This window comes from Typha angustifolia, chromosome 13, assembly GCF_048772165.1.
Source record: "Typha angustifolia cultivar Huaian chromosome 13, ASM4877216v1, whole genome shotgun sequence".
NCBI lineage: Eukaryota > Viridiplantae > Streptophyta > Magnoliopsida > Poales > Typhaceae > Typha > Typha angustifolia.
The window spans coordinates 16,788,186-16,811,516 of NC_133251.1; the positions used below are offsets into that span (position 1 = coordinate 16,788,186).

A 23,331-nucleotide genomic window follows, 5' to 3' on the forward strand; every position below is an offset into this window, starting at 1 on the left:
CCTCCACTATCGTGCTGCTGAGCCTGGCGTTGAGATTACCAAGATAGATAGATAGATAGTATCCTCACCCTCACACACACACTCCACCACAAAATAAACTGTGAAGAGATCGTGCAGTGCAATTAAACAGGAGGGTTTACAGCTCATCCAGATTTGGTTGGGGAGATTCCACGTATTCCGAGGTGGGAGTCCCACCGCAAGATCCGCACGCTTGCTTCGTACGTGCTTATTATTTATATATTCCATCTACTCATCAAGCATTGCGTCATCCATTCCCTCACGTCCCATAACTCCCACCTCCCAAGTCCCCCTCCCCTCCCCTCCCACCCTCCTACCTAACTGACGAATTTTGATTATTATTTTATTTTATTTTATTTTATTCTTTTGTAAACATTTTATACTTTGCATAATTGCATCATGTGTTTATTGTGCATTGCACTATTGTCCTTTTTTCACTATTTTTTCAGTTCGACCACTTTATTTCTAATAAATTGCCGAAAGGTACTTTGAATCGCCCTTATACTTTCTTCTGAGGAAAAATAAGGGAAGTCTTAGTTATATATACTCTAAGAATACCAAACTAATTTAAACAAGTGAAAAATTGTTAGTTTTGTATACTATGTTAATGTAGGACATTGCGAGTTTCCAAGCATTAGTTTAATTAATCCAAGATGATAACTACATCACCCAAGAGATTGCCTGCATGAATCTCTTTATTCTGGCCCAGATAGAAAGAACTAGGAGACAAGATCAATCTTTGGCTCAGTCTCTGCAACTCTGGGGGCAAAGAATCTTGTCCATTAAGTTTATTTAGTAGAGAATGGTAACAGTCTTTATACTCCTTGATACGCAATCACAGGAAGATATCAACTATTTACGTACTTCGAGGTCATATGAATCCAAGAAGAAACAAATTAAAGGACTTCCCTTCTCTTCCTTTTACCAGCTAATTAAGTGTGGGAAAGTATTATTACCATGGAAATAGTTTTATTGCAGAGATCCTTGAAATCAACTTTGGCAACTCCAATCACTGAAGCCCCATTCTTTAATGATATGGTTTTACTATAAAAGAAGAGGAAATATCACAAAGTCATAACACTTCAACATATCCTGGAGGTCCACCTAAAAGTTGCATGACATAGATGCTACTTTCTGCTCTCCTTTTCCCTCTCTTCTCTCAAAGCTAATCAGAGTCACAGATTGGTTTGGTTTGGATTGGATTGGATTGGATTGTTTGAATAGGAGAAGAAATGGGTAGCTACTATTTTGGTGAATTGGGATTGGGTGGTGGCAAATCTAGTTCATCTAAGAAGGGGAAGAAGAGCAATCTAGACAAGCCAAAGCAACCTCAGAGAGGGCTTGGAGTGGCTCAACTGGAGCAGATCAGACTGCAGACTGAAATGGCTGAATGGATTCCACCACTGCATTGTTCATTCCACTGCAATCTCGACATGGTCTCTTTTCTCCTCTACATGTTGAACTTTGTATCTTTAGTTATATAATCTCTACTCATAAATGAACATATGATCATATCTACATCAATTTGTTTAAACACTTTGCAGACATTTATGTTTAATTTTCTGTGGTTCTAGATGACGTATAGTGGATGTGAAAGAAGAGGTGATATGCAAAATAAAATGAGATCAAGTTCTACAACGAGGTAATTATTCCTCCTGGCCTATTATTATCATCTTATTATCCAGCATTCCTTTTGATTAAGAAATCTTCAAATAGTGTTCATGTTAACCATTGTGGTGATAATTCGCCAGATCCTCCCACAGCAGTATCTCTCAGACTCATAGTTATTCACCGCAGATTCCGACGCTACCGCTCTTCGAACGGACAATTGAGGTTCGTCGGAAAACAAAAATAAATAGAAAAAGTCTATACTTTTTTTCGTGTTCCTGAATTCAGAATTGGTTGTTTTGCAGGGATCAGATGATCACAAGAGTAGACTAGATGATCCGAGTGAGTCGATGAATTCATTAACTTGGGATTGCGACTCATACAACACAAAGGAACTGGATTTAGATCTTAAATTATGAATAGTATGAACTTAGTTTAAGTTTGAATATTTGGTTTTCCTGCAGTGAAATCAGTGCTGAGTTTCAGTGTCTGTACTTGTGCAAAAGAAATGCAGTTTAGGAAATTCCAAACCATCAAAAATATAGATGAGAGATGATCAATAGTTATTCCCAAGATGAAGCATTTTATATATTTTAGTGCTGAACTAATCAAATGGCGACCTCTCAATTGTCCTGAAACATTTAACTGCTGACGTTGTAGGAAATGAACGTTTCTTAGATTGCCATTAGAACATTCCATTTGATGGGTTGAAAATGTTTATCTTATTGGCATTGTGCAAACTCAATCCCCTTTGTCATCCCTTGAATTGGCCAAGTCTGGATGTCAGCATCTTACGACATCAAAGCAAAGTCTGCCATGGCTTAGCAAACAACTTTATCCAAAGCCATAATGTTGTACTAATCGAAGTATAGCTCTCATCATCCAGCACAATGTCAATCTATCAATTATTTAAAATCATCTATATTTGAGGTTGGCTATTTTCTACACTTTCCACGACAATGTTGTCTAAGCTTGGAACCCCATCTTAAGAGATATAACATTAATGCACACATGCCCACATGTGGAGTTGAACAAAATGAGGTTGATAAAATTTAAAAATTAAGTGAAAAATGGGTATATATAGCAGATAGAGAGCACCATGGTAACATTCTAGCAATAGAGCAGAAAAATAAAAATGGGGCAGTTAAGAAAAGGGCACTTCACATTACTTGACATAGTCCCAGCAAATAATCTAATACATCACATAAAAAGGAAGGCAGCATCAAACTACTACAGAAAGTGGATTAACTTTCTTCGAAGATGGAAATAGGCGAGGGAGGGAAGAAAATTTAGCAGAAAACACGAGATGGCACATGATCAGTTATCAGGTAGTGCCCTTGCATCCAATGCAGAAGTTCGTGGCAAAGAACATGCAGATTCAAATGAGCTTGAGGACTAGTTTTGTGCAGAGGTTGCTGGATTGCCAACGGGGAATGATCCGATGTTTGTATTGTTTTCTGGGATAGGAGCATCTGCACTTGCATGTTGCACGAATTCTTCTGGTGACATGTGGGAGCCGTGGCAAGCACACACGATTTTTATTTCGTGTCGGCTGTATTTGTAAGTAACACCAGATATAGTTTTACCATTTGGACCTGACCCGGTGGTTGAAACCCATGGAAGATCTGGATAAGATCCACATCCTCCAAACTTCAAGTTTGATGCAACACCTGGCCTTATAGCAGATCCTAAGTGAGGATAGCTTTCTACTACAGGTTCATTTGCTGTTTCTTTCTGTTTGAAGACCAACTTGTTATCTTTGTTCCTATCTTCAGCTTGAGAAGAACTTGCTTTTCCAACCTGCCCAGCTTGTTTGCCATTTCCTTCAACTAATTCTGGAGACTTCCTATCAAATGCCAAAGCTGGAGATGAAATGTGAGGAGTTTGTGTTGAACCTGCACCTACAAACAGAGAGCAGGCTTATTTTCCGGATCATGCTATCCAAAAGACAAGTAGAACTAATTATAACAGTGAACAGGAATTGAACTCCCCAGTTCCTGTACTTATACCCATATTCCAAGAATAATGATGAGTTATGATTAGAACCATTTACAGAATTTAAGTGAAATCTGAGTAGCTAGTAGTAGAAGTAAAACCTGGCTTTACTTCCCTGAAAAAGTAAAAGCAGAAGATTAAGCTTCAGAATTAGCTAATATACATGCCTCGTCGCATAAGCCTCAGCGACATGACATGCCTATGACACATGTATCTCATTACATAAGCCTCAGCTATTAGCCTCAAGTTGTTATGGGAAACCCTCACCTTAGAGAAATATGAGACAAGCCTTAAAGAAGCTTTTCGTAACAACTATTTGAAGGTTTCACTTTCTGAGACATAAAGAGGTGCGCACATTTAGTTTTTCCTTATTTATGCACCACTGAGACAAGCCCTGATGCAGGAATTGGAACTTTCAATTGTCTAATTTTTTTATCAGAAAATGGAGTTTAAGGAAACTGAGTATTATCCTATATGGTCAATGAAGATGTGATATAAACAACAAGATCAACAGTCAGAACCCGGAAGAAAGAAATTATAGATGAGATACCATGAGATTTCCTTCTATCATCTTCAACATGTTGTGGGTTTGGTGCCCCATCAGACTGGTCTTTCATGACAGATGAAGACGCATGTTGAGCCTGAGAACCAAAAGCCCAAGATGGATTTGTCTCAAGTGTTGGTAGCTGAATGGATGAGTAACCAAAAGCAAGCTGCACATTATTAGCATTCTTTCCCTGGACAATTGGTTGTTCACTTGGTGGGAGAGGCATCAGTTGCATGACACATGGTGAAGCAAACCCAGCTGAATTAGGTGTACTAGAAGCACTTGGAACCTTACCCGGTACTGGATAAGGTAAATTTGCAACATTAAGTGCTTGAAATGACACCGGAATACCATATGCTACTTTCCCAGGGTTGGATTCAGATCCTAAGAAATTTGGCTGCTTTTGTCCTTGAAAACAAATCCCAGTTGTATCACTTGGAGCATGTTTATCAGTAGTTTTGTGAGCATCAGATCGCTTGGAACTATCTTCATGTTGTGAGACCATCCAAGAGTTTGAACCTTCAGCTTCTGACTCCGCGACATCTTCGTTTTCACCGGTGGAACCTTCTTCTGTAGTAATTGAAACATGCGCATTTTTCATCAGAGTAACACTGGCAGGACCCCTACCTTGTCCCTCAATATGGTGAACTACTCGTTGATTCTTCTTTTGAGTATCTTCATATGGTGATTTACGTTTATTCAGACTTGATCTCTCTTCCTCAGAGTCATTTGCTTTATTAGTTGACATCCACAGCTCTTGATACCTGGGGACCTGAGATTGACTGCTCTGTGCATCACTAGATCCACCTGCCATTGGAGCAGTGGACTTCTGGTCAGTCCAAAAGTTCCCACGTGCCTGAGTAATAGCATCACTCTTCTGTTTCCCATCATGATCTTGGTTCTCGAAATTTGTTTGAAAGAATTTTGCAAAAGGAACATCTGAAGCATTCATTCCGCCTCTGCTACTGCTTCCCTCGTCCATCTTACGATCTGGTGTAACATCCCTAGCCTTGGATTTCGCGGAAGATCCACCAAAAGAGAGCCCCAAGCTAAGCTCAAGACCATTTTCGTCTTCCATTGTTTCACTAGATCCGCTAAGAGGAAAGTCAATTCACTCTTCTTTCTTTCCCCATTGAATGCATATATATCTTCTTAAGTCAGATTATCCTCTGCACTGGACAAGTGATAAACTCAGTCAGCACAAAGACATGAGTTAGCTGATAAATTTAGCAGTGCAAATTCCAGAACTTATGGATAAGAAAAAAATGATGATAGGAAGAATGTAAATCAGACAACTTAATCATAAAAGAGAATGTCATGTCTAGGCATGCATGCAGAATAAAAGGTTCTCCCATAATAGGCTAAAGTTGCACAATTTTCCTCAGATGAACAATCCAAAATCCCAATAAAAGTTATACCTTCTAATATCAGTATTCCAAGGTCAGGGATGAGTGGCAATAGTAGCCGCAAGCTTGTTTCAGCTACACATCTTAATATGATGCTGATGAAATGATATATTCCAGAAAAAAACTCATCGAAGATCTAATTCCCAAACAGGAAAATAACAATTTAAACAAATTCGTTCCCATGGTTATTTGTTAACCAGCACATGACAAGATAGTAAGATTCAACCAACAGAAATAAAGGAATTTTTTTTTAACGATTTCTTATTGATCAATCCCTATTTCCCGATCAAAGAAGTGCTCTTCTAAAGATCAAGCAGGAATAAGGAGGAGAAATATAAACTTGAAAGAAATCACAAGGAAAATTATAGCTTATGACTGGTAGATAGAAGAAGAGAAGGAACAGCTCATAAACATTTCAATGATAAAAAAAAAATTCATAAACAAATCGCTGGCTGAACCAATAACCTAAACAATTTACTTTATAGTTAGCAAAAAAAAGGGGGAAAAAAAGGATTAATCTTGATTAAAAAAATTGGAACAAGCACATAATGAGTTCTCTTCATCCTCCACCCTGAATCCCATCAAATCGAACAAGTTTGAGACCAAACTCTACTTAAATTCCCAATAGCTAATCGCGAAACCTCTTCGATCTCTCCCTACTTCCCTTCTTCTCCCACCCTTCCGCCCAATAACGCCAGACTCAAAAGAAAAGCCTCAAACAGCAAATCTATTCGACTCCAACAAGGATCTGCCAATACCCATCGCGAGATTCCCCGCAGTCTCGCACAATGAAAACAAACCCACATGAAACCAATCAAAAGAATCGCCTCAGAAACGAGCACGGTACCTCGAAAGGTTGCGCCTTTCCTCGTCTTTCTCGCACAGAGCCGCCATAATTAAAGAAACCAGGAGCCAGTAGCGGATCGAGTAAGGGCTTACACCTAAATGGGATAAAGTAGTATTAGATGTTCGATGAAATGGGCCAGAGAAGTATGAACAATAGTGGCCATGGGAAGAATGGTAGTCGTCTTATTCCTAGACAAAGTTTTCACCTTGTTTTACTTCTCTCGCATTCCGTGATTTCTCCTCGTGGGCACGTGATTAGTGTGAGTTTTTTCTGCCTCTTTCTTTCTCCATTCTCTCCTACATGGCCCTACCTTCAAATATTAAAATGACCATCCTACCCCATCTATAATATTGTTAAAATATAGGGTGTTAATCGAAAAACTTTCCTATAAATAAGGCTAGCTGTCTACTCTCTAAATTAATCACCTTATCTTCCTCTTCGATCCAAAAAGGGTGGAGCTTTCTTTTTATAGAATTTCCAGGTCATTTATTACCTAAGATTTCCTGTCTTTCTCCTTCTCACTAAATTTAAAGCTTTCCGGCTTGACCTGACCCCCTTCTCGATCAGTTGTTTTCCTCTATCCATAATGTAGAATAAAAGCAGTGGTCGTAGTTATCCAATTGGACATATATTAGGAGTCCTATTAAGGATTATAAAAGAATCTATTTGGGTTAGAATACAGAGGAGGAGAGAGAGAGAGAGAGGAGGAGGAGGAGGTTAGAGGAGTGCGAAAGAGATGGCTGGGGGATTCGTCGGCGGCGATGTCGGAAAGAGAGCAGAGTTCTACGAGGGAAGGATCACTAGCTATTTCATCTTGGCTTGTGTCGTTGGGTCTCTCGGTGGATCCCTGTTCGGATATGATCTTGGTGTCTCAAGTAAGTGTTATCTTTCTCCCCCCCTTTTAATCATTTTATTTGTGATGTTTATTCGCACAATATGTTTGAACGAAGAGGATAGGGGAAAAGAGAAGAGAAGATCAAACAAAGCAATACAGAAAAGATAACTTTTTGCTGCGTATTTGAGATATGAAATCTCTTCATCATGGGGTTTTTATAACTTCTGGGGTGAATTCGTGAAGATATTTTGCTTTATATTTTCATCACTATCTTTTCACATAGATTGTTTCAAATTAAATCCAATTATTTCTTGATTAATCTACTCGCCCAAAGACACCAAAAAAAAGGGAAGGAAAATACAAGGCCCAATAGCACAGTATCGAAATGAACAAGTTCAAACTTTACTCTGATCTAGGTGGGGTTACATCCATGGATGAGTTTTTGAAGGAATTCTTCCCAAGTGTGTACCGAAGGAAGCAAGAACACCTCCGTGAGACAGACTACTGCAAATATGACAACCAAATCCTCACTCTCTTCACCTCCTCCCTCTACTTCGCTGGCCTTGTCTCCACCTTTGGAGCCTCCTTGGTGACCAGGAAATATGGCAGAAGGATCAGCATCATGACCGGCTCTGTCAGCTTCTTCTGCGGCGGCGTCGTCAATGCCGCCGCCGTTAACATCCCGATGCTAATTGTCGGCCGGATTCTCCTCGGAGTCGGCATTGGCTTCGGCAATCAGGTACTCTGCATGCTTAACAACTCTGATAGTACTTGTGAAGATAATATGATTAAGTATAGCATTTCTATCATGATCTTGTAGAAAATATAGGTTCCATACTTTGTTAAAGATTTGATCAAAAGTACAGAAGTTTGTCTGTTTGTTTACAAGAATCTACGTTTCGAAAACAGGCAGTTCCGCTCTATCTTTCTGAGATAGCTCCACCAAAGATCAGAGGTGCAGTTAACCAACTGTTCCAACTAACGACATGCTTGGGGATTTTAATAGCCGACATTGTCAACTACTTCACCGAGAAGATCCACCCGTGGGGGTGGAGGCTCTCCCTTGGACTTGCCGTCGTGCCCGCGACTCTCATCTTCGTCGGCGGCATCTTCCTCCCGGAGACCCCGAACAGCCTCGTCGAGCAAGGCCGGCTAGAAGAAGCAAGGAGGGTCCTTGAGAAGGTCAGGGGGACTCACAAGGTGGATGCCGAGTTTGAGGATCTCAGGGATGCCAGCGAGGCGGCGCGCGCCGTCAAGAACCCGTTCCGCAACCTCCTTAAGCGCGGCAACAGGCCGCAGCTCATCATCGGCGCGCTTGGCATCCCGGCGTTCCAGCAGCTGTCGGGACAGAACTCTATACTTTTCTATGCTCCGGTGATCTTCCAGAGCTTGGGATTCGGGTCGGGAGCGGCTTTATATTCTTCGATCATCACCGGTTCGATGCTCGTGATCGGCGCGCTCGTGTCGATGTGCGTCGTCGATAGGCTAGGCCGGCGGTTCTTGTTCATCGAGGGCGGCATTCAGATGATTGTTTCAATCGTATGCTCTCAATTTCTAGCATTCATTTCTTGTGAAATAGATTACGATCCTCTAATGCACGTCATTTCTTTGAAACAGGTAATAGTGGCTGTGACTCTCGCACTCAAGTTCGGCCACGGGGAGACGCTTTCGAAAGGCGTGGCGGTGCTCCTCGTCGTCATGATCTGTCTCTTCGTCGCCGCCTTCGGGTGGTCGTGGGGGCCGCTCGGGTGGCTGGTGCCGAGCGAGATCTTCCCGCTGGAGATGCGGTCGGCCGGCCAGAGCGTGGTGGTCTGTGTCAACCTCTTCTTCACGGCGGCCATCGCGCAGTGCTTCCTCGCGGCGCTTTGCCACCTGCGGTACGGCGTGTTCATCCTCTTCGCCGGCCTGATCTCCATCATGTCCATCTTCATCATCCTTCTCTTGCCGGAGACGAAGCAGGTGCCCATCGAGGAGATCTCTCAGCTATTTGAGAAGCATTGGTATTGGAAGCGTATAGTGGGCAAAGACAGCAAGGTTGAAAGCCAAAAGCCATAGACTAATAAAATTCTTGCAGCTCAAAGTTTAAGCTGCCCCCATTATCAAATCTTTTCCTTAGCACTTTGCATTTGTCTTGTCTCCGTACATTTGTTGTCATCGTTGCTTGTGGATTGTTCTTCCCCTTTTTTCCCCCTCAATTCCATGCCTAAATCCAAAATTCTCCTCCAATTATTAGGAGTACCTTCACAACTTTTCTTGTAGTCAACGCTCTTGGTGACTAGTCAATGTTGGTGTCACCCTCTCTCTCTCTCACATGGAAGTCCAACTAACGGTGCCTTACTTTCGATGTACGTTTTCAGAAAATAAACCATATCCTCCAAAACATCGCTGCCGATTACGTCACGTGATATGACTTCGTTGACCAATCGCATTGGCGAAGATATTTTAATATGCTTTTGCATGTATACCTTCTTAAAATCTATTAACTGCTACGATTTTATTAAATTAAACTAAAAAGATGAGAATACTTTTTTTTATTTACTAAATTACTAAATTTTAGTTTAAATGATTGAAATGTAGCTTAAAGATATCTAGGTAAAAACCATATGTTTTGAAGGGTATGGACGTAAATATAAATTTAGAAGGGCCTATACACAAATAAGTAAATTTGATGGGGTATACCTGCAAAAAGAAAAGCACTCATAAGTCATATGATTGATCCTGTAATTTGTTCGTCAATATGTAAAATAATGGAGAAGTTTTATCCAATAAGCTTAAGTTGCAGGTGGTTATATGTAAAATACCGTTTCCCCCCCTTCTAAAACCCTCACTCTCCTCTCTTTCTTGCCCAGACATCTCCCAAAACCTCGATCCCTTCTCATGGCGACGCGACGCTGCCTCGGCGCTCTCTCTCGCCATCTTCGATCGCGCCTCCTATCTTGTAGATCGCGAACCCTAATCGTCGCGCCTATGCGATGTCCTCCCCCTCCTCCGATCTCTCCCCGCACCTTTCAACGCATCGATCCTCTTCGATCCGGTTATTGCCGCCATTTCTCCTCTACCCCGACGAATTCTTCTGACGAGGATGATGATGATGAAGAAGAAGAGGACGATGAAGAGGGAGGAGAGGGCTGGGACGTGGAGGACGGCGACGATGATGTATCCGGTTCTTCGAAATGCATCGTCCAGAGAGGGAAATCGGAGGAAGAGAAGGCGAATGAGGCAGCGGAGATAGGGTATAGAGTGGTCGGGCCGCTCGATCCGTCGGAGAATCCGTTCAAACCGTATGAGCCGGTCTTTGCTGTGGTTCAGGTTAGGAATTGATGAAAAGATCACTTTTTGTATACAGTTATGGCTCTTTCTAATTTTTTTCTTTCTTGGGATTTCTGTAGATTGGTTCTCATCAGTTTAAGGTCAGCAATGGGGATTCTATTTTCACGGAGAGGTTGAAGTTTTGCCAGGTCAATGACAAGGTAAGATAGCCTTTTATTTCATGGTTATTGATTTTTTTTTATTGGTATCTGTCACTTGTTAAACTGTTATATGCTGCTATAGTAGGATGGTTTTCGAGATAGACAGTTTGAGACGGCACCACTGAATTATCATTAGAATTATTTGTATTTCCTAGATGATAATATCACCGAAATATGATTAGAATTATGATTGGTTTTAGGTATCATTTGTTGGATGATACATAGAGTTACGCATATGACTGAGACTTGTCACTTAGTCACTAGTGTCTCAGGGTTGTAGCTCTCAGACTGGCTTTGAAGTCTAGGGGTTAATTAACTTTCTGAATGAAACGGGATGAATGTCTTTTGGTCAACAACAGAAAAAAAGGCCACTAAGGTTCAGCTATGCTTTGAGATCCTGACAAGTGTGAAGGACCATCTATCCGGTAGTCTGTTGTATGTGATATTATTTTAACACAATAAACAATCAATAATATGTATTAAAAATTACCATGGTTAATAAGAAACGAGAAAAAGAATATCCATAGATCTACATTTACCTTATGTAATATAAAGCAATCCTTCTGTGTCTAAAACATATTTCTAAATGACAAATGTGAATGAAAAGAATCAGTTGAGTTTCCAAAAGTCATGATAATCATATGTTACTTCCTAGAATTGTTGCTACTCAAAGATGCCTTTAATATCTTCTCAGTGCCAACTAACTCCGACCATGATCCTTCTCATTCCAGTCTACCCTTGGACATCTTGATGATCGATGAATACAAGAAGAGATTCAAATTTACAGTGTATCCACCTCTCTGTATTCAGATTTTAGTTGATCTCATGTCATACTGTACACCATATTATTATTTTCTTTGGTTTAGCATCTTTGCTTCAGATCATTCTCTTCATATCCATTTCTGCTTGATTATTTCCTGAACTCCAAAAGGAAGGAAAACATCCCTTTATTGATCAATCAAAATATTACATATCTCAAATTGAACTAAAATTATTGCTTTAGCCTAGGATTCAATTCTATGCTTTAGGGCATTCAAGGATTCTTTTGTATTAGAAAAAGGCGAAATGTTATACCTCAATACAGTGACCAGGATATAATTGAGGTGAAAGGTGGGTTTGGATGAGAACAAGCTAGAACCCTTAGGCTCAAGTGAAGAAGAAAAAGAAAGAAGAGCTGGGTCTTATGCTTGGTTTTTTGAGCACATCCAAACAATTTTTCCTGATTGTGGTGCATATATTATCCTAATCCTTTCATATGTTCTTATTTTGATTACATATTTTATCAAACTTCCAACTCTTGCACCTCATGTACAGACAATTTTATTTGGTCTGACTGGTTTTGGTGCAGTTAATTTTGAACAGGGTTCTTATGCTAGGTTCGAAAACACAAACTATAATTGGCAGACCCATTTTACCTGATGCTGCCGTGCATGCTGTTGTTGAAGAGCATGTAAGTAACATCTGCTCTTGATGTCTTGTACTTTTGTCTTTTTCTTTTTTGCATGTATATGCCTTCCAAAATTCCTTATTTGCATGTATACCCTCTAATTTTGGAATTTGTGTTTGTGCCGTGAAGTCTCTCTACTTTTTTGCATGGATAACCTTAACGCTGTAAAGTTGTTGGGTAAAACAAAAAATTGAACGCTGATATTTGGGCATGGATTTAACTCTCTAGACACCCTCTGGAGGAACCTGGTTGAAGAACTAAGTGGTATGATGGGTTTATTTCCAGGAAAGAAGGTAAGGTTTTGCCATAACAGATAATGGCAAGGGTGAAAGTCTGAACATTGAGAAGACATTTACTCTAATAAGCTAGTTCAACAGTGAAAGTGAATATGTTATCCTAATTGGTGTCACTCTTTGTGACAGGAATAACAAGAGAAAGTATAGTAGTAAGACAGTTCTATAATCCCTGGTAATATGGCATGGAGGAATAAAAGAAGTTTCCCTCTTCTATATTGCGATCAAACTTCTATGCCAAAAGCTGCTCAAATAGTGTAGCCATCTCTCAGTCACAAGCTGAGAGAGTTTTAGTTGCATCCACACATAAAATAATTGGAAGCTTTCCTTGAAAGATTTGTTAGTCAGAATGAAAGAACCTTCTTTCCTAGAAGTAAGTTTGGCCCAATTTGATATGCAAGTTTGTCAATAGAGTTATTTTAGTTTCATAAATGTGCAAATGAGCTTCTCTTGCCCTCGTACTACCTTCTTTTCTAAGAGGCAAATTTATTCGTACTTATAACTTATTGGTACAAGTATTTATATGACAACATTATTACTGACCTTCTCAGGCTTTAGATGCAAAAGTAATCATATTCAAGAAGAAAAGAAGGAAAAATTACCGCCGAACCAAGGGCCATCGTCAGGTAACTCACGTGTCATTCAATTTATAAGCCTGTCCTCTTAACCAATCACCAACCTGTTCTCATGGTCCTTGCTTGCATTGACAGGAACTGACTAAGTTGAGGATTACTAATATCCAAGGAATAGAGAAGTCGGAGAATGTCGCCACTGCAACTTAATACGAAGAAGATCAAGAGATTCATAATTTCTTCGAGTGGGCTTCTGGATATTTGAGATTTGCTTGCAGGTTGTAACGTGTAATTGGAACCGGTAACTTTTTAGAAGATCCTTGGAAAGGAAATGAGGATTTTTTTTGCTGAAGTGCAGTAATATGCACATGCAGCTGCTAAAGCAATATTTGTTGCATTGGAATCAATGCTCTATTCTGCTTTACTAGTTCATATGCATAGTCATGTTGTCATGTTGAGCAGAGAATTTTGGAGAGCTCTCTTATTTGCTGGTTCTCTTGTAGCTGGATTCTCTAGCAACGCAAGAATCTCTTTCTTTTTTGTATAAGTGAACCACCAGTTTAGCTTTCCTAAGTACCAAAGGTTTTAATTTCCTAATTTCTGATCTTTAGATTTGGTATTATATAATTCTCCTATGAATCTAATTCCTTCAAGAAATCATCTGCTCTCTTTTGTGCGCAATTCCGGGATTATGGACTTCAATCTTATGCTTTGTTCACACACAGGGTAATCCTTCAATGTGAAGTCCTTGATAAAACTAGGCTCAATAATGATAGTTTTAGTTTTTGACACAAAAATCCTTCTTCTTCTTTTTCTTCTTTTTTCTTTATTTAAGGTAATTATTACAGCGATTTTCGTTATTCTCGGAATGTTCTCATCTCTTGCATTTTCCATTAAACTAGAAAACAACACCTCTGATTAAGATTGAATTAATTAGATTTAATTTGAGTATATTCAAACCTATTTCAAACTAAGTTCAACTTAAATTTATCTAATTATCCTAAGTCAAGCTTATTTAATCGTGGATTGTTTACACTTAATATAATAAAATGTAACCAAATTGGGCTTTATGGAGCCGAGCTTAATCGAATAGGTGTTTCTAAAGCTTCGCTTGAAATCCCGGTCTAGTTGAATCGTTTCGAATACGACTCGCACCTTATCGACCCGACTTCGAGCCTTAGATTATTTTCCGAGTCCTAGACCGAGTCTTATATAAAATATATCTAAGATCTATAGTTATATTTTATAGAAGACACCCCAAATTAAGGTGTAATCACTTATTTAGTGACGAGTAGTGCTTACTGCGGTCAAACTAAAGATTTGTAACGTCCACCTCTAAAACCCTAGCGCACTGAGTAGTAGAAAGCGAATCCTTCGTTGATCCCCATGGCGTCCGGCGCCGCCATGGAGATTGAGAGCAATGGGGGAGCTCCTCCTCCTCCTCCTCGGCCTCGGTTCGAGGCTTTGAAGCCGCACGAGATGTCGGACGGGAAGATCCAGTTTCGAAAGGTTCCGGTCCCTCCCCACCGCTTCTCGCCATTGAAGCGGTGCTGGATGGAGATCTACACCCCTGTCTACGAGCAGATGAAGGTCGACATCCGTATGAATCTCAAGGTTACCATCTTTTCTCCTGTTCAGTAAATTTTATTCGAGTATTGCCGAAGTTAATAAATTTGCTTTCCTTTACACTGGATTATAGAAGAAGAGAAGATCTTTATGCTATTTTATCATCAAATATTATCCCGCTCGAGCTTTAACTTATGGCTGGGAACTTGGCCTATGGGTTTTAAGCTAAAGTCCCAACATTGCTTCTGTAAGTTAGGGTTTATCGTTTGAATGAGTCCAAGTTCCTATCAACAAGACTACAAGCTGCTTGTTTATGCTAAATTTTGGGTTTTTTTACTTAAATTTGTGAAGAACCATGTAGATGTAGACCAGGGTAGTGCTTATTGTTTGATTAATCGAAAGCATTAGTTTAGTTTGATCCATGTTATGAGAAAGTTACTACCCTTTTATCATATATGAGTATCTCGTTCCATGACTGGTACTGGGATCAACTAGATATATCTTCTGCATAAACATGATGAAATTATACTCAACACCATATGCTTCCTTTCTAGTTTTGGAGTCTTCTTACAGAGGCTTAAAATCTGTGATCAGCCTGCTCATAGCACCTTATAGGATTTTCTTATGTGTTAGTCTACATTAGTTTGTTTGTCAAAATTATCTATTATCAGCCATGTTTTGGTAACATGTAACTCTCCTTGCATACGGGAAGATTGAAATCAAAAGATTCCTGTTTATTTCTTGAGTTGTTAGATCCTCACCTTACTGTTTTTAAGGTTCTCTTAAAATTACTTCTCAACTTTACATGTTTATGTTCCTTTCGATTCTTCAGGCTCGCAAGGTGGAGCTCAAAACAAGACCAGATACTCCGGATGTGAGTAACCTACAGAAATGTGCCGATTTTGTCCATGCCTTCATGCTTGGATTTGATATTGCTGATGCCCTTGCTCTGCTACGTCTTGATGATCTCTATGTGGATTCTTTTGAGATCAAGGATGTTAAAACGCTGCGCGGCGAGCACCTATCTCGAGCCATCGGTAGGCTTTCAGGTAAAGGTGGAAAGACCAAGTTTGCCATTGAAAATTCTACCAGAACGCGGATCGTTATCGCAGACTCCAAGATTCACATACTGGGATCATTTGTAAACATCAAGGTTGCTCGAGATTCACTTTGTAGTCTTATATTAGGATCACCCGCCGGCAAGGTCTACTCCAAACTTAGAGCTGTAACCAGTAGACTGGCAGAAAGGTACTAAACTAGATCTGCTGCATTACACTGGATTTGGTTGTATTTTTGAGTTCCTTTCTCTGTATTGTCTAAGATTCATTTACCGTGGAAGTTGTTGAGGTGTGATTACTCCACAGACCCGATTGATTTGAATATTTGATAATTGTTATAAGGAAATACAATTGAAGGCTTATTTTGATCGCTAATGCTTTGAATATATATATATATATATATATACCTCCACTGCTTTAGTTGATTACGTCTTCAACTCTTGTATTGCCTCATTGTGCATCAATCATTTTAATCTGTAGAGTTGATTTAGAAACAGTAACTCCATATGCCATATGAACTTTTATATTTGTAATTTGAAGAAGCTCTAGATGACCAGCATCTAGTGGTTTTGCATGCAAAGACTGCATGCATGGAAGTCGCAAGGCTTTAAACAAATAGTAAACATTCATAATTACCAGTAAAAGTTTCAGGTACCATCAAGCTGCTCTAAAGCGTTTCAGTAACCTTCCAGATAAAAGTTTTCAGGACAAAAAACACTAGACGAAAGATCTAGAATTTAGAAATTCAAATTGCAAAAAAGATGAAGATTAGCAAGCGTCTGTCTAAACAGGATCGTTAAATTCAAGTAAACAGGAAAGCAACAAATGGATGTATCTTTGTATCATGGGTTGCAACCAAAAATCATGCGCCTAAGTGACCATGATCAACTTTCTGTCTGCTCTCTCAATCGACGGATAGTGCTCCTAACGGTGACGGCACTGGCAGTGCTGCAAGTCAATTTTTGTAAATTAGGGCAAATAGAACAAGCCGTGCAAAAGAATGAAGTGCAGCCACTTACTTCAAGGTATAAGCACCACCAGCTTTGACCTTCCCACAGTCCTTGCATCCCCAGATCCCAACTGCTTTTCTTTTCACAGCATACTAAGAAGGGATCATATTAGAATATAAAGTCAATAAATGGGAACCACGAATTAACAGAAAGAAAGGTATTCTGCAATAACTTGACAAAATACATCAATTCATTCAGGAGATGCAAACCAATACTCAGCTCATCAGCTGTAATGGCATAAATAATTATCCGACTAGTTCTCGACAATAGTCCAAATTTCATTTGCAAGCCAAACTTGCAGCATCCAATCTGCACGAAACAACTAAGCGAAGAACTCCCACTAGAAGTAGAGTCTATAGACAAGTAATTCTGATTCCTAGCTTTTCAAAATGACTCAGGTATTATTCTTAGTTATTCAAGAGAGTACCTATACCACTAAACCTACTTCACCTCAGAACGTGAACACCTTAGGATACAAAAAGATCCTAAATCTAGGTAACATCAAAATTGAGGTATACCTTTCCACAAAACTCGCAGAAATATTTTGCATGCTGAGAGACCTCCATCTTCTTAATTTGCTTTCGCAAACTGGCACCATACCTGGTACCTGTAATCATAACATGAGACTTCACGGTTTAGGAAGAAAGGACAGAACATCCAGGCGAACAGCGATTAAGGAATAAAGATAAATAATATTTAGACATGTTCAAAGATTTGAGTACCATATTTGCCAACAATTCCAGCCTTCTTAGTGCGCTTCGTCTGCATTAAGAAAAAAAGAATATCAAAAAAGGCCTAAACAATGGGAAACTGATAGCGATAGAAGCAAGCAGCAATTTCTGAATCCAGCACGCCGACATCAACATCTTACAAGGATTTATCCATGAGATTAATCTCTCTAAGATGGCTGGTAAACCAACTACAACAAATTCCTTTTGGGGTTGGTCAATTCTACGTAAGTTCCATCTCGATTAACTTAATCTAAAAACACATCATTCTACTTACATCCTGAATAAAGATCTCACAAAGAGTAAAATTCCTTTAACAGTTATTCTGCTTATCGCGTAAAATGAAAAGTTTTCCGACATTGAGAGGATTTAACAAGCCGTAGATCTCATCAAGTTTTAAGATACAAATAAGGGGGAAAGAACTCAGGAACATCCAAACACTCATCTAGTATTTGCATTCCACTAATTCATGCACTTCAGAAAAACAAAATTGAATCCTATCACATCTTTCAGAAACATCGATCCGAACATGATCTAACTCGACTAGACGAGAAGGAACGAGAAGAAGAGAAGATCCGGAAACGTACCATCTTGGAAGAGAGCGAGCGAGCTGCGGAGGCCGGAAGCTCGTGGCGTATCGAACCCTAAAGAGGCACAAGAGAGGAGGCTATCCGCGATTCGTATTGTTCACTTTATTATATCTTGCCAGAGTTAGGGTTTTGGGCAGGACGATCCCATCCGTTGATACCCGTCCAATATCGTGGTAGGACACCTTGATATGCCCTGAACCGTCGGATCGATGGACCTTGGACCCTTTTGACTCTTATCTTGTTTTCTTTTATTTCTTAGTAGGTTTTCTTTATATTTAAGATTCAATTACATATTATGACTCATTGCACCCACAATATCTTGTTTATTTCCCACCATTTTATATCTTATAACTTTTTCTATCAGTGATAAGGGAATAGGTTGCTAACTAGATGGGGATAAACTTCCGAGCTTAGCCGTTAGGGATCTCAGATTGGCTAAATCAGCTAAAAATATTTTTAATTTTTAAAATAAAAAACATTGTTTTTTAGGTTGCTATTATGAATTAGAAATATGGTGCTTTAAACATTTAATTAAAGGGCTCCTCGGTGTGCTTGAAGGGCGCTGCAGGCTATGGCCAAGCATCTTAAGTTGGGCGTTAAACACTTTGGTTGGGTCGGGTGCCTCGATCAATATTCTTAATGACTCTTAGTGTTGTGATATTTCTCTAAGTCACAAACCTACTTTCGTCCACACTAACATGATAAGTGAGGATATGTGTGTTGCTGATCTAAGACTCCATAGAATCTGGGATATTGCTTTGATTGGTCAGATGTTTAGATCTTCGATAGGCATTAGGCAACCATATCCTAGGCTTAGGTGATGGGGACTAAGAGGATGATTGGATATAGATGCTCGATCTTAAAGGCAAGGCTTCGATTAAATCGGCCTGTGATTTTCTTAGGCTTAAAACCTCCATCCCCTCCTAACTTGGACTAATATGTGGAACCTTAAGGGCGAAGGTGTTCATTTTAAAAGTGGTGTAGGGCAAGATCCCTACTCGGGTGTTCCTTCATAGCCTACACATTGAGTTGAACAAAGTTTGCCCAATGTGTGGTGTGGCCTATGGGATGAAACCATTGACCACTTCTTCTTTAGATGTCACTACGCCCTTGAGGTCTAGGAGGTCATTGCCAAGAGCCTCGACGTACCATTTAAGTTGAATGTCCAATAGTTTGATTATGATTGGTCCCATATTCAGGGCGATGTTGAAAAGTTCAAAGCAATTATAATTACCAATATTTAGATGATATGGAAGGCTAGAAATTGTTTTTACTTTGATGACCTTAAGCTAAGAAGAAATACAATAGTGTGGCTCAGCATGCAGACAAACAGCAAAACAATATTTTGATCGGGGGGTGTGCTTTCCCCAATCCACTCCTAAGCTCTTGTGTATCCTTCTGGCTGATGCCTTGGGCAGATCAATGCCCACAAGCTGATTTAATCTACTAGCTGTCTTAATAGCTCTTTTTTATTCTTATTTTAAAAACCCCTCCCAAACCCTAATTCGGTCTGGATCAGAGTTACCCTTCTTTGTTCAAGCTCAAAGCTCAGCCTAACCCACTAGCTTAGCATATTATCTAGCTCCGTCCAACATGCATATGTCAAGCTGTAGAACTTTCATTTTCCTTCTTTTTCTTATTAATCAGGAGCTCGTTGGTTATAAACAAAACTAAGAGGCTCCGCTAGGTACTCTCCGATATCTGGCCTGACTCGAGTTATCTACAATGGGTCTTCAGGTTCGGCGACGGCGAGGCCTAACCCTAAAGCCTAAAGTCAGCCCAATCCATTCCGGCCCATGGGCCTTCCCAGCTATTAGAAATCAAATCACAAATTCCATTTCCGTAGCATAGGAAGCTCCAAGGAAATAACAAAGCAGAACAGTTAATTTCCCACCAACTACCTTAAAGGGTGATTCCATCGCCAAGATCATGTGTCAACGGCTGCAAGACTGCAACCACGTAGAAGAAACGAGAACCACAGCATCCAATCTATCTATGTCAATGACTAAAATATCCCTACAATCACTTCATCATCCACCTTGACTGGTTTACTATGTAAATTACGGAGGGCAAACTCGTCAAAATGCTCTCCACCACCGGGCTCGCCGTCCGCATCTTGCGGCGAGTCCCTAGGCCTCAAAAAAGGCCTCATCGAAAACCCCCTCAATTCCAATCGAAACCCTAGGAGGAGCAGCAGCCAGCACTCAGCAGAGTGATTGGGATCCGATCCAAAGATGAGGTCGCAGATCTACAGAACCGCTTCGAGGACGGTGAAGTCTCTCCTCTCTGCCTCCCGGAGCTCCCCTCTCTTGTGCGGTGAGTTAGTCGAGCTCTCACTCTATGGCTACGCTTTGCTTTTTGATAGGCCTTCAGACCTCAGCATCCCTTGTCATAAGTTGAATTACGTGATGGTGATTGCATTTTTTCTTTCAAATGTAAATTATTTAATGGCGACTTGAATTTTTCAATGCGTCTTGTATAAAGATTACGTGCGAAACGTGAAATGTCTCCTTTTGAATCCTTCGGAAAGCTTCTTTAGGTGTTTTTTTTCCTCAAAATTTACAGAATAATTGTTAGTCGTTCCTAACAAAAAAGCATCTTTTTTTTTTTTCCTCGTAGAAGGACGAACTGCAGCTGTAGCTACGTTAACTACTTTTAGAGGAAGGATTCCCACTGTAACTTCTTTTCATGAGAGAGCTCAGTACAAGAGTTCACAAAGTGGATGGCTTTCTGCTGCCCTTGCGCTTCCTGCTGCAGGTTTGTGTCTAAAAGATCATTTGGTTTACCTTTTGTTTACTAGAAGGTGCCGCCTGGTACTTTTCTGATTGAAGTTCTTAACCTCGATTTCTAGTTTGTATGTAACCTCTGTGTCATTGTCTCTTTCTTCTATAACAGCTTATATGCTTCATGATCAGGAAGCGCATGCCGCAGAGGTACTATTACTTATATAAGCACTTTCATGAGATGTTCTCAAAGTTTAATTTAGCATATTCCAGTGATGACTTTTACCTATTTTCAGCTAGAGCGCACTTTCATTGCAATTAAGCCTGATGGAGTGCAGCGAGGACTGGTAAAATATATGCTCAGATCTTTTATATATATATATATATATATATATATATATATAAATATTCGTTTGTTGGAACAAAATTTCAGCATTCATGCTTCTCTAAGTCATCTTAAAAGCAAAAGGCTAAAGGGCAAGTGCGAGTGGAGTTCTTCATCCAAATTTTTTATTTGGTTGGCCTGGTCAGCTGGTCTAGTATATGGAACTCTTTGGTCCTTTTGTTGGTGTTTTCGTTTGGTTTATGAATTGGTTGTTCTAAACTCCTAAGAAGATAAAACATGCTTATGGTGTGGTAGTGCGAATAGATGAGTATCACTGTTTTGGGTTCCTTCACTTTAAGTCTGACATTTTTTCTACCTTCTTTACATATAATAGTAATTACTCCAAAATGTGGGTTGTCAGAATTTTGTTATAAGGTTCCTATGTTGGATTTTTCTTCACACCTGAGACCTTGCTATCCTATTCATGCCTATGTGAGATTGTTTTCTGTCATGTATTTTACATCGACGATTAGCCAGCACTAAAGATTATCCTGCACATTCTTCTTCTTTTTTTCTCAAATCTTGATAACCAGATATTAAACTTGTTTCAGATTTCTGAAATTATATCACGTTTTGAGCGCAAAGGATTTAAGCTTGTTGCCATTAAGTTGGTCGTTCCCTCCAAGGACTTTGCTCAGAGGCACTACCATGATCTGAAAGAAAGGCCATTTTTTAATGGGCTCTGCGACTTTCTGAGCTCTGGCCCTGTGCTAGCAATGGTAAGAAAAACAAGAGCTGATTCTTTTCTTCTGTGGAATTTGAAGAGGAAAAAGAATTTCCTATTAACATTGCTTTCACTATTTTCTTTTTCAGGTTTGGGAAGGGGAGGGTGTTATAAAATATGGACGAAAGCTAATTGGTGCTACAGATCCACAAAAATCTGAGCCAGGAACAATTAGAGGTGATCTTGCTGTTGTTGTTGGAAGGTATGTCTAAACATCTTTTACGTTTCTGTAGATTTGTTAATGTAACTTTCAGTATATCAGGGGATCAATTCACCGTCCCTCCCCTAACACAAATGAAGGCACTACGTCAGGCTTAGGTTGGCCTTAAAGAACTCAAATAAATATTTAGCCGGATATTGGACTTAGGACTTTGTCTCCTGTTTGTTATCTTCTGCCATGGGTGAATTACCTAAGCAAAGTTGAAGTTCAGAAATCTGCATTTGATTCACCCGGATCGCCGAGTCATTTTCTGCTTACAAGAAGAAACTCCCACGGGTTGTTTAACTCTGCCATTAGTATAGAGAGGATGTTCATGAAGGAAAACATGGGATATGATACCCCTTTAGTGATTAAATGCCAGATTTTCTGCATGGTACACTACATAATGAAACTGTACACCTGCAGAATAAGGATGCTTACAAACTTCCACTTTGTTTTTCAATTTCTATTCCTTAAAAGAGTCCTTTGCTTCTTAATTGGAGTTTTAGGTTCCTGATACCTTGATAGGGATTAAGGACCAAGCTGAGAAATTCTGGAAATTGCATATAGCTGGAGTCTGCTATTTCATCGAAAGTTCTCATCGTTTTTCTGCAATTTTATTGCAGAAACATCATTCATGGAAGCGATGGTCCTGAAACTGCAAAGGATGAAATTGCTCTGTGGTTCGAGCCTCGCGAGCTGGTCTCTTACACTAGCAATGCCGAGAAGTGGATCTATGGAGCCAACTAAATGCCTCTTTCTACTCTCTTTTTCCCATTCTTCTCTTACGTACTGCTGATAATCAGCAGATTATGCAATATGCAGCAGAACCCATTTTAGACACAAGATTCTCTACTTAAGATGGGCAAAAGCTCATCTTCTGGGAAACCAATAAATGTTTTATTAAAATCAGGGTTTTCACCCTCAGTTGTGGTAATTCTCAGTTCTGAACGGTTGCATTCATTTACAATAACAAGTTATCAAATCATCACAATATGGGCGAAATGCTTTGTCTCGTCATTTTCTATTTCAACCCAGTATTTAATTCTTTTTATTCAGTTTCCTGAAGTTCTATCTGACTGCAATAATACCCCAAATAGTTTGATCGTGGCAGTTTGTTGTTTAGCTAATGTCAATTGTCATACTTAAAGAAAAACTTATGAAGTTCAAAGCTAATCATTTTTCTTGTACTCCATCTGAAAAGGAAAAAAGACAAAAAGAAATGGGTCTACTGAGAATAGGAACCTAAGAATGGACAAGTGAACTAGTTTCTACTGTCCAGTTCTTTTGATTTAAGAGGACGAAGTGCA

General features: G+C 39.7%; 7 protein-coding genes across 9 annotated transcripts; 5 read left to right on the forward strand and 2 right to left on the reverse strand.

The window, feature by feature from the left end:
• The first annotated feature begins 1,101 nt into the window (after window positions 1–1,101).
• Window positions 1,102–2,177, forward strand: LOC140774773 (uncharacterized). The gene is made up of 4 exons (XM_073117878.1): window positions 1,102–1,454; window positions 1,593–1,660; window positions 1,770–1,851; window positions 1,932–2,177. The coding sequence occupies exons 1-4, from the start codon at window positions 1,251–1,253 to the stop codon at window positions 2,043–2,045; spliced, it is 468 nt and encodes a 155-aa protein (XP_072973979.1). The 5' UTR covers window positions 1,102–1,250; the 3' UTR covers window positions 2,046–2,177.
• Window positions 2,178–2,770: 593 nt separating this feature from the next.
• On the reverse strand, window positions 2,771–6,608 carry LOC140773646 (protein NINJA homolog 1). 2 transcript variants are annotated; one of them, XM_073116320.1, is made up of 3 exons: window positions 6,422–6,608; window positions 4,172–5,337; window positions 2,771–3,527 (listed from the first exon to the last, which is right to left on the reverse strand). In XM_073116320.1, exons 2-3 carry the CDS (start codon window positions 5,244–5,246, stop codon window positions 3,022–3,024), a joined length of 1,581 nt encoding a protein of 526 aa, XP_072972421.1. In that variant the 5' UTR covers window positions 5,247–5,337; window positions 6,422–6,608; the 3' UTR covers window positions 2,771–3,021. The 2 variants fall into 2 exon arrangements, with proteins under 2 accessions (XP_072972421.1, XP_072972420.1); XM_073116319.1 differs by having other exon boundaries at window positions 4,172–5,342.
• A 409-nt stretch (window positions 6,609–7,017) lies between these two features.
• LOC140773585 (sugar transport protein 14-like) lies at window positions 7,018–9,624 on the forward strand. The gene is made up of 4 exons (XM_073116217.1): window positions 7,018–7,296; window positions 7,673–7,995; window positions 8,166–8,795; window positions 8,874–9,624. The coding sequence occupies exons 1-4, from the start codon at window positions 7,158–7,160 to the stop codon at window positions 9,309–9,311; spliced, it is 1,530 nt and encodes a 509-aa protein (XP_072972318.1). The 5' UTR covers window positions 7,018–7,157; the 3' UTR covers window positions 9,312–9,624.
• A 446-nt stretch (window positions 9,625–10,070) lies between these two features.
• On the forward strand, window positions 10,071–13,635 carry LOC140773586 (large ribosomal subunit protein bL21m-like). The gene is made up of 5 exons (XM_073116218.1): window positions 10,071–10,565; window positions 10,646–10,726; window positions 12,075–12,176; window positions 13,018–13,092; window positions 13,177–13,635. The coding sequence occupies exons 1-5, from the start codon at window positions 10,134–10,136 to the stop codon at window positions 13,246–13,248; spliced, it is 762 nt and encodes a 253-aa protein (XP_072972319.1). The 5' UTR covers window positions 10,071–10,133; the 3' UTR covers window positions 13,249–13,635.
• Window positions 13,636–14,337: 702 nt separating this feature from the next.
• LOC140773988 (uncharacterized) lies at window positions 14,338–16,037 on the forward strand. The gene is made up of 2 exons (XM_073116796.1): window positions 14,338–14,652; window positions 15,437–16,037. Exons 1-2 carry the CDS (start codon window positions 14,425–14,427, stop codon window positions 15,857–15,859), a joined length of 651 nt encoding a protein of 216 aa, XP_072972897.1. The 5' UTR covers window positions 14,338–14,424; the 3' UTR covers window positions 15,860–16,037.
• A 288-nt stretch (window positions 16,038–16,325) lies between these two features.
• On the reverse strand, window positions 16,326–18,102 carry LOC140774739 (large ribosomal subunit protein eL43). Its single transcript, XM_073117834.1, has 5 exons — window positions 17,988–18,102; window positions 17,395–17,434; window positions 17,191–17,279; window positions 16,682–16,764; window positions 16,326–16,610 (listed from the first exon to the last, which is right to left on the reverse strand). Exons 1-5 carry the CDS (start codon window positions 17,988–17,990, stop codon window positions 16,547–16,549), a joined length of 279 nt encoding a protein of 92 aa, XP_072973935.1. The 5' UTR covers window positions 17,991–18,102; the 3' UTR covers window positions 16,326–16,546.
• A 1,950-nt stretch (window positions 18,103–20,052) lies between these two features.
• On the forward strand, window positions 20,053–23,015 carry LOC140775114 (nucleoside diphosphate kinase 3-like). 2 transcript variants are annotated; one of them, XM_073118375.1, is made up of 7 exons: window positions 20,053–20,306; window positions 20,613–20,747; window positions 20,886–20,923; window positions 21,010–21,060; window positions 21,650–21,817; window positions 21,912–22,024; window positions 22,648–23,015. In XM_073118375.1, the coding sequence occupies exons 1-7, from the start codon at window positions 20,225–20,227 to the stop codon at window positions 22,769–22,771; spliced, it is 711 nt and encodes a 236-aa protein (XP_072974476.1). In that variant the 5' UTR covers window positions 20,053–20,224; the 3' UTR covers window positions 22,772–23,015. The 2 variants fall into 2 exon arrangements, with proteins under 2 accessions (XP_072974476.1, XP_072974475.1); XM_073118374.1 differs by having other exon boundaries at window positions 20,067–20,306; window positions 20,610–20,747.
• The last annotated feature ends 316 nt before the right edge of the window (window positions 23,016–23,331 follow it).

What these genes read in the sequence shown, in the direction of transcription:
- LOC140774773 (XM_073117878.1), top strand. Translation starts at nt 1,251, where the DNA reads ATGGGTAGCTACTATTTTGGTGAATTGGGATTGGGTGGTGGCAAATCT. An exon ending in AGATCAAGTTCTACAACGAG is followed by an intron (nt 1,661 to 1,769) that starts GTAATTATTCCT and finishes ATAATTCGCCAG; the next exon opens with ATCCTCCCACAGCAGTATCT. An exon ending in TCTTCGAACGGACAATTGAG is followed by an intron (nt 1,852 to 1,931) that starts GTTCGTCGGAAA and finishes GTTGTTTTGCAG; the next exon opens with GGATCAGATGATCACAAGAG.
- LOC140773646 (XM_073116320.1), bottom strand. Translation starts at nt 5,246, where the DNA reads ATGGAAGACGAAAATGGTCTTGAGCTTAGCTTGGGGCTCTCTTTTGGT. An exon ending in TGATAGAAGGAAATCTCATG is followed by an intron (nt 3,528 to 4,171) that starts GTATCTCATCTA and finishes CTCTGTTTGTAG; the next exon opens with GTGCAGGTTCAACACAAACT.
- LOC140773585 (XM_073116217.1), top strand. Translation starts at nt 7,158, where the DNA reads ATGGCTGGGGGATTCGTCGGCGGCGATGTCGGAAAGAGAGCAGAGTTC. An exon ending in ATATGATCTTGGTGTCTCAA is followed by an intron (nt 7,297 to 7,672) that starts GTAAGTGTTATC and finishes ACTCTGATCTAG; the next exon opens with GTGGGGTTACATCCATGGAT. An exon ending in TTCAGATGATTGTTTCAATC is followed by an intron (nt 8,796 to 8,873) that starts GTATGCTCTCAA and finishes TCTTTGAAACAG; the next exon opens with GTAATAGTGGCTGTGACTCT.
- LOC140773586 (XM_073116218.1), top strand. Translation starts at nt 10,134, where the DNA reads ATGGCGACGCGACGCTGCCTCGGCGCTCTCTCTCGCCATCTTCGATCG. An exon ending in CGGTCTTTGCTGTGGTTCAG is followed by an intron (nt 10,566 to 10,645) that starts GTTAGGAATTGA and finishes GGATTTCTGTAG; the next exon opens with ATTGGTTCTCATCAGTTTAA. An exon ending in ATGCTGTTGTTGAAGAGCAT is followed by an intron (nt 12,177 to 13,017) that starts GTAAGTAACATC and finishes TGACCTTCTCAG; the next exon opens with GCTTTAGATGCAAAAGTAAT.
- LOC140773988 (XM_073116796.1), top strand. Translation starts at nt 14,425, where the DNA reads ATGGCGTCCGGCGCCGCCATGGAGATTGAGAGCAATGGGGGAGCTCCT. An exon ending in ACATCCGTATGAATCTCAAG is followed by an intron (nt 14,653 to 15,436) that starts GTTACCATCTTT and finishes TCGATTCTTCAG; the next exon opens with GCTCGCAAGGTGGAGCTCAA.
- LOC140774739 (XM_073117834.1), bottom strand. An exon ending in TCTGCGAGTTTTGTGGAAAG is followed by an intron (nt 16,765 to 17,190) that starts GTATACCTCAAT and finishes ATCCCTTCTTAG; the next exon opens with TATGCTGTGAAAAGAAAAGC. An exon ending in GGTGGTGCTTATACCTTGAA is followed by an intron (nt 16,611 to 16,681) that starts GTAAGTGGCTGC and finishes ATTGACTTGCAG; the next exon opens with CACTGCCAGTGCCGTCACCG.
- LOC140775114 (XM_073118374.1), top strand. Translation starts at nt 20,225, where the DNA reads ATGAGGTCGCAGATCTACAGAACCGCTTCGAGGACGGTGAAGTCTCTC. An exon ending in GAGCTCCCCTCTCTTGTGCG is followed by an intron (nt 20,307 to 20,609) that starts GTGAGTTAGTCG and finishes TTTTCCTCGTAG; the next exon opens with AAGGACGAACTGCAGCTGTA. An exon ending in AGGAAGCGCATGCCGCAGAG is followed by an intron (nt 20,924 to 21,009) that starts GTACTATTACTT and finishes ACCTATTTTCAG; the next exon opens with CTAGAGCGCACTTTCATTGC.